This window comes from Octopus sinensis, linkage group LG27 (assembly GCF_006345805.1).
Source record: "Octopus sinensis linkage group LG27, ASM634580v1, whole genome shotgun sequence".
In the NCBI taxonomy this organism is placed as follows: domain Eukaryota; kingdom Metazoa; phylum Mollusca; class Cephalopoda; order Octopoda; family Octopodidae; genus Octopus; species Octopus sinensis.
In genome coordinates, this window is record NC_043023.1 from 13,676,080 (window position 1) to 13,684,614 (window position 8,535).

Consider the following 8,535-nt stretch of genomic DNA (forward strand, 5'->3'; position numbering starts at 1 on the left):
CTGTATATATGTATATATGTACATATATATATATATATGTATATATCCCTCTCTCTCTCTTTCGGAGAGGCACTGAGCAGCAATAAGCACACATACACACACGGCAGTAACTTCCGCCTACCGAATTCCATCACAAAGCTTCGGTCGGCTCGGGGCTAAAGTGGAAGACACTTACCCAAAGTGCCATGCAGTGGGACTGAACCCGAAACCATGTAGCTAGGAAGCAAGCTCCCTAACCACACAGCCATGCCCAAAAAATGGGACACACATATATATATGTTTATGCAAGTATGTATGTATGTATGTATGTGTGTGTATATATATATATATATATATATATATATATTTTTTTATTTTTTTATTTTTATTTTTATTTTTTTATATTTTTTTATTTTTTATTTTTATTTTTATTTTTATTTTTTATTTATTCTCCTATCTAGTTTAACACTGACTCCTTGACCACTCCCCCAAGTATGATATTTTGCGCTATGCCTACCCCCAAAAAGTCCCCCACCAACACCCCTTTAAACCTGCCTAAATGTATAAATGCCAATACAATTCTTGTTAACTAGCTTCCTGAAGATTTCTCTTGAATGAAACAGTTCTAGTCCTGTAGAAGCTCCTTCTATATAATAAATTAATTTTACTCTGCTATGTATTGAGTACCTTACTTACTGTGGTTAACCCCGGATCAACCCGGGACCTACATATATATATATATATATATATGTATAATATATATATATATATATTCATATATATGCTTGTATGTGTGTGTGTGTATAAGTATATACATACACACACATACATATATATATTTATCGGTCAAGTGTGTAGAACAATAGATTTTGAAGTGCTAAGTGCATCTTGAGCTGTGTACGTGATGCGTGCGTGTCGAAGAGAGAGAGAGAGAGAGAGAGAGAGAGAGAAAGTGAAAGGAAGGAGTGTGAGAAAGAAATTTGTTGTAGTGATGATAATGAAGATGATGATGATGATAGTAGTGATGGTGGTGATGATGATGGTGGTGATGATGATGATTATGATGATGATGATGATGGTGGTGGTGATGATGGTGATGATGATGATGATGATGATGGTGATGATGGTGATGATGATGATGATGGTGATGATGATGATGATGGTGATGATGATGATGATGATGGTGATGATGATGATGACAATGATGATGACAATGATGATGATGGTGGTAGTGGTGGTGATGATGATGATGATGGTGGTGGTGATGGTGATGATGATGGTGATGATGATGATGGTGGTGGTGGTGGTGGTGATGATGGTTCCCCGTGTCAAACCATGTGGTTACCTCCTTCAGTTTAAAGATCAGTCCTGCCCTGATAGACTCGATGATGGCCGGCGTCCCTCCTTCTTCTCGACTCTCAATGTCCTTCACGTACAGGTGGCTGTCACGGGTCACCTGAGCAAAAACACAAAGAAAACCAATTGTATATACACACATACATATATACATCATACAAACATGCATATTTACACATATATATATACATGTATATACATACACACATTCATATATATATATATATATTTTTTTACTCTTTTACTTGTTTCAGTCATTTGACTGTGGCCATGCTGGAGCACCACCTTTAGTCGAGCAACTCGACCCCGGGACTTATTCTTTGTAAGCCCAGTACTTATTCTATCGGTCTCTTTTGCCGAACCGCTAAGTAAGGGGGACATAAACACACACATACATATATATCTATATATATATATATATATACAACGGGCTTCTTTCAGTTTCCATCTACCAAATCCACTCACAAGGCATTGGTCGGCCCGGGGCTATAGCAGAAGACACTTGCCCAAGGTGCCATGCAGTGGGACTGAACCCGGAACCATGTGGTTGGTAAGCATGCTACTTAGCACACAGCCACTCCTACATGCATTCATACATAGATACATATATATATATATATATATATATATATATATATATATATATATATAAACATACATATATACAAATATATATGCACATACATATATATACAAATATAATATATAACACACACACACAAATATATTATATATAGATACATGAGCATTTATATACACACATACATTCATACACAAATACGAGTGAGTGAAAATAAACATACATAAATACACAGACAAGAGTGAGTGTATATAAACATTATACATACATATAACACAGTTCCTCCACCAACATTTGTTGGGACAGGATTCCTAAACATTTTCTTCTTGGCAATCAACAGACCTGTAACATAGACACAGTATAGGTAGTAGTAGGCAGTGGTAGAGTGTGTGTGGTATAGTATAGGCAGTAGTAGGCAGTGGTAGTGTGTGTGTGGTATAGTATAGATAGTAGTAGGCAGTGGTAGTGTGTGTGTATAGTATAGTATAGGTAGTAGTAGGCAGTGGTAGTGTGTGTGTATGGTATAGTATAGGTAGTAGTAGGCAGTGGCATGAGTATGCAGTATAGGCTGTAGTAGACAAGGTGGTGAAGTGTGGATTATAGTGGTGGTGGTAGTAGTGAGTAGTATAGGTTGTGGTAGAAAGGGTAGTGATGGTGGTGGTTTATAAGATATGCTGTAGTACTTGATGTCTTTGTGTGTATACAGTATAGGCTCTAGTAGACAAGTGGTGTGTAGTTTAGATTGTAGTAGATAGAATGGTGATAGTGGTATGTTGTATAGGCTGCAGTAGATGAAGCAGTGTGTGCATAGCAGGGGTGATGGGGTGAAGTGGTTGTATTGTAGTAGTTGTAGTGGTGTTGGTGGTGTGTGAGTGTTGTGGCTGTAGCGCAGATGAATAAGAGTGAAGTGTTGCTTACCTGGAGTGCCTGGCCCACCGAGGAATTTGTGAGGACTCAGGAATACAGCATCTTTTGTACTGGAAGTAGAAAAATAGAGAGTGAGTGAGGGAGGGAGATTGAGTGTGAGTGAGAGATTGAGTGTGAGTGAGAGATTGAGTGTGAGCGAGGGTGAGAGAGACTGAGTGTGAGCGAGGGAGATAAATTGAGTGTGAGTGAGGGGTAGATTGAGTGTGAGTGAAGGAGACTGAGTGAGTGTGAGTGAGATTGAGTATGAGGGAGAGAGGTTGAGTGTGAGTGAGGGGAAAATATTGAGTGTGAGTGAGGGAGATAGATTGAGTGTGAGTGAGGGAAAGAGATTGAGCGTGAATGAGAAAGAGATTGAGTGTGAGTGAGGGAGAGAGGTTGAGTGTGAGAGAGATTGAATGTGAGTGTGAAAGAGAGATTGAGTGGAAGTGAGAAAGAGATTGAGTGTGAATGAGAGAGATTGAGTATAAGAGACAGACTGAGTGCGAGCATGAGGGAGAGAGATTGAGTATAAGTGAAAGCGATTAAGTGTGAGTGAAAAAGATTGAGTGTGAGTGAGAGGGATTGAGAGAGAGATTGAATGTGAGTGATACTGAGTGTGAGTGAGAGAGAGAGATTGAGTGTGAGAGAAAGAGATTGAAAGTGAGGGAGACTGAGTGTGAGCTGAGTGAACTGGAACAATATGAAATAAAGTGTCTTGCTCAAGAACACAACACAGCTCAGTCTGGGAATCAAACACTAAGTCGTGATTGTGAGTTCGAAACCCTAACCACTGAGCCATGTGCTGACTGGTTGAGCTATTCAGTGATGTGTTACAAACTTTGTTACAGTTCAAATATGTTTGTGGACATATTTGGACTTGTATGAAAGCTATTCACTGTATCCTGGAATCAAACAGATTCATGATCCTGGAATCAAATGGACTCATGATCCTGGAATCAAATGGATTTATGATCCTGGAATCAAATGGACTCATGATCCTGGAATCAAAGAGACTTATGATCCTAGAATCAAACAGATTTATGATCCTGGAATCAAACAGATTTATGATCCTGGAATCAAATGGACTCATGATCCTGGAATCAAAGAGACTTATGATCCTAGAATCAAACAGATTTATGATCCTGGAATCAAATGGACTCATGATCCTGGAATCAAATGGACTCATGATCCTGGAATCAAAGAGACTTATGATCCTAGAATCAAACAGATTTATGATCCTGGAATCAAACAGATTTATGATCCTGGAATCAAATGGACTCATGATCCTGGAATCAAAGAGACTTATGATCCTAGAATCAAACAGATTTATGATCCTGGAATCAAACAGATTTATGATCCTGGAATCAAATGGACTCATGATCCTGGAATCAAAGAGACTTATGATCCTAGAATCAAACAGATTTATGATCCTGGAATCAAACAGATTTATGATCATGGAATCAAATGGACTCATGATCCTGGAATCAAACAGGTTTATGATCCTGGGATCAAACAGATTCATGATCCTGGAATCAAACAGATTCATGATCCTGGAATCAAATGGATTTATGATCCTGGAATCAAACAGATTTATGATCATGGAATCAAATGGATTTATGATCCTGGAATCAAATGGACTCATGATCCTGGAATCAAACAGGTTTATGATCATGGAATCAAATGGATTTATGATCCTGGAATCAAATGGACTCATGACTCTGGAATCAAACAGACTTATGATCCTGGAATCAAATGAACTCATGATCCTGGAATCAAATGTACTCATGATCCTGGAATCAAATGGATTTATGATCCTGGAATCAAAGAGACTCATGATCCTGGAATCAAATGGACTCATGATCCTGGAATCAAATGGACTCATGACTCTGGAATCAAACAGACTTATGATCCTGGAATCAAATGGATTTATGATCCTGGAATCAAATGGATTTATGATCCTGGAATCAAATGGACTCATGATCCTGGAATCAAACGGACTCATGATTCTGGAATCAAATGGACTCATGATCCTGGAATCAAACAGGTTTATGATCCTGGAATCAAATGGATTTATGATCCTGGAATCAAATGGATTTATGATCCTGGAATCAAATGGACTCATGATCCTGGAATCAAACAGGTTTATGATCCTGGAATCAAATGGATTTATGATCCTGGAATCAAACAGATTTATGATACAGGAATCAAACAAACTTATGATCCTGGAATCAAATGTACTCATGATCCTGGAATCAAATGGATTTATGATCCTGGAATCAAATGGACTCATGATCCTGCAATCAAACAGACAATATCCTTATTATTATCATATATAGGAAGAATATTGGTACTTACGCATCAGGTGCTGGATTCATATCGATCTTCAGGTAAGGACCTAGATAAATGAATAAATAAATAATGATAATATTGGTTTTTGAAATTTTGGTACGGGGTTAAGTTGATTACAATGACCCCAGTACTTGACTGGTATTAATTTTATTGACCCCGAAAGAATGGAAGGCAAAGTTGACAAAATGAATGAACTGTCCAGTGTGTTAATGATTCTGCCATCTCACTGTCATAAATAATAATAACAATAATAATAATTATAATGGTTTCAAATTTTTGGTACAAGACATAAAATTTTGAGGGGAGGGTGCATGTCAATTACATTGATGGCTTATCCCAAGTATGCAACTGGTATGTATTTTAATGATCCCCAAGATGGAAGGCAAATAAAACAGCACCACATCCACCCACCACCACCACCACCACTACCTCAGCAGTCCCACCACCACCACCACCACCCCAGCAGTCCAACTATCATCACTACGACCACCACCACCACAACCACTTCAGCAGTCCCACTATTACCACCACCACCCAGCCGTGCCGCTATCACCACTACTGCCACCACTACTCCAGCAGTCCAAGTATTACCATGACGACCACCCAACCATCCCACTATCACCACCACCACAATAGCAGTCTCACTATCACCACCACCACTACCTCAGCACCACCACCACCACTACCACAACCACAACCCCTGTGGACCCACTATCACCACCACAATAGCAGTCTCACTATCACCACTACTACTACCACGACCACCACTACCCCAGCCATCCCACCACCACCCCGACCACGACCACCACCACTCCAGCAGGCCCACTACTACCACCACGACCACGACCACCACCATCACCACTACCTCAACTGACCCTCTATTACCACCACCACCACCACAGCAGTCCAACTATCACACCACCACCACCACCACCACCGCTACCCCCATCATCACCCCTTGGCCCCTACCTACCTGCAGATGCAAAGTCCCAGAAGCTGTAGGCCTTGTACTTGTGCACCATCCTGGCGATGGCCACCGTGTCTGTGATGATCCCAGTCACATTGCTGGCAGCCGAGAAGGCCGTGATGATCTGGTAGTTTCTCTCACTGAACGACTGCGGGGAAGAAGACAAGAGTGCGAGTGTGAGCGTGAGTGTGAGTGGAGGGCGGGAGTGGAGTGTGGGTGAAACGGTGTGTGTGTGTAAGTGTGAATGCGAGGGAGAGATTTTGCAATAAGGATTGTGGGTTTGAGAGTGGATGTGATGCGATGTGAGTGTGAGTGAAGTGTGGGTGAGTGTGAGTGGAGGGCATGAGTGGAGTGTGGGTGAAACGGTGTGTGCGTAAGTGTGAATGCGAGGGAGAGATTTTTCAATAAGGATTGTGGGTTTGATAGTGGATGTGATGTGAGTGAGTGAAGTGTGGGTGAGTGTGAGTGGAGTGTGTGAGTTGAGCATGGGAGTTTGCATTTTGGAATCATAGGCTTGAGAGTGGATGTATGACGATTTGATTATGAGTGCAATTGTGAGTGTGAGTGGAGGGCATGAGTGGAGTGTGGGTGAAATGGTGTGTGCGTAAGTGTGAATGCGAGGGAGAGATTTTTTCAATAAGGATTGTGGGTTTGAGGGTGGATGTGATGCGATGTGAGTGTGAGTTGAGTATGGGTGAGTGTGAGTGAAGTGTGTGAGTGGAGTGTGGGTGTTTGCATTTTGGGAATGAGTGGCTCAATGAGGATCATAGGTTTGAGAGTGGATGTATGATAATTTGATTATGAGTGCAAGTGTGAGCATGAGTGGAGGGCATGAGTAGGTGTGAGTGAAACTGTGAGTGGATGTGAGGGAGAACTTTTCAATATGGAATATGGGTTTGAGAATGGATGAATGATGGTCTAATTGAGTGTGAGTGAAGTGGGGTGTGGGTGAGTGGAGTGTGGATGTTTGATTTTGTGCTTTAATAAGGATGTGGCTGTGAGTGAAAGGGTGAGTGTAAATGAAAGGGTTGAGCGTGAATAAAAAGATTGAGTGTGAGTGAAATGGTTGAGTGTGAGTGAAAGGAATGAGTGTGAGTGAAAGAGTTGAGTGTGAATGAAAAGAGTGAGTGTGAGTGAAAGGGTCGAATGTGAGTGAAAAGAGTGAGTGTGAGTGAAATGGTTGAGTGTGAGTGAAAGGGTTGAGTGTGAATAAAAAGATTGAGTGTGAGTGAAATGGTTGAGTGTGAGTGAAAGGGTTGAGTGTGAATAAAAAGATTGAGTGTGAGTGAAATGGTTGAGTGTGAATGAAAGGAATGAGTGTGAGTGAAAGAGTTGAGTGTGAATGAAAAGAGTGAGTGTGAGTGAAAGGGTCGAATGTGAGTGGAAGGATTGGGTATGAGTGGAAGGATTGGGTATGAGTGAAAGGGTTGACTGTGAGTGAAAAGAGTGAGTGTGAGTGAAATGGTATGAATGTGAAGTGTGTGGGTTAATGGAATGTGAGTGCAAATGAAAGAAAGAGTGTAAGGAAGTGAGGGAGAGAGAGTGAGAGTGAGGAGAGCATGTGAGATGAAGAGTCTAAGTGCAGAGGAATGTGTCAGAAACAGAGAGAGACATACAGACAGACAACGAGAGTGGAAATGAAAGAAAGGGTGTGAGTGGCGAAAGAGAGATGGAGAGGGGGGAGAGAAAGGGGAAGCATGTGAGGAAAAGATTATGAGAGCAAATGAGAGAGAGAGAGTGGGGGGGCTGAGTGAGTGTATGAGTGTAGGTGGGGTAAGCCAAGAGGACCTTACCTTGAGGAGTTCCTCTAAGTTGTCCTTGTCAATACACCCACGAGTGTCTTCACGAATTCGACGAATCTGACAAAGAGAAACAAGACATAAACAGATATTGTATACTTATCTACATATATATATATACACACATATATATATATATATATATATATAGGCACAGGAGTGGCTGTGTGGTAAGTAGCTTGCTAACCAACCACATGGTTCGGGTTCAGTCTCACTGCGTGGCATCTTGGGCAAGTGTCTTCTACTATAGCCTCGGGCCAACCAAAGCCTTGTGAGTGGATCTGGTAGGCGGAAACTGAAAGAAGCCCGTCGTATATATGTGTGTGTGTGCGTGTATGTTTGTGTGTCTGTGTTTGTCCCCCTAGCATTGCTTGACAACCGATGCTGGTGTGTTTACGTCCCCGTAACTTAAGTGGTTCGGCCGGCCATTCCCTAGATGACATCTCAGTGTTTGGTCTCGCCCCCCACCAAGGTCGCCCACTTTCCAGGCTCCACTTGGAGCAACGCTACATCTTCAACCCTAACTACCACCCCACACGGACTTACACAGCCCCCTCCTCTTGAGATCTCCTTTTTTTTTTTTTTTTTTTTTTGGCACA

At 41.4% G+C, this 8,535-nt stretch overlaps 1 protein-coding gene across 1 annotated transcript in view; it reads right to left on the reverse strand.

Annotated features, from left to right (window-relative positions):
- LOC115225211 overlaps positions 1 to 8,000 on the reverse strand; it is a 29,144-nt gene extending 21,144 nt beyond the window's left edge. Inside the window, exons 1-6 of the mRNA XM_029796151.2 lie at positions 7,931 to 8,000; positions 6,144 to 6,285; positions 5,177 to 5,216; positions 2,834 to 2,892; positions 2,184 to 2,257; positions 1,325 to 1,435 (exon numbers count right to left, since the gene is read on the reverse strand). Of these exons, the coding sequence (XP_029652011.2) occupies positions 1,325 to 1,435; positions 2,184 to 2,257; positions 2,834 to 2,892; positions 5,177 to 5,216; positions 6,144 to 6,192 (333 nt within the window). The 5' untranslated portion in view covers positions 6,193 to 6,285; positions 7,931 to 8,000. The remainder of the gene's footprint in view (positions 1 to 1,324; positions 1,436 to 2,183; positions 2,258 to 2,833; positions 2,893 to 5,176; positions 5,217 to 6,143; positions 6,286 to 7,930) is intronic.
- Positions 8,001 to 8,535: the final 535 nt, after the last annotated feature.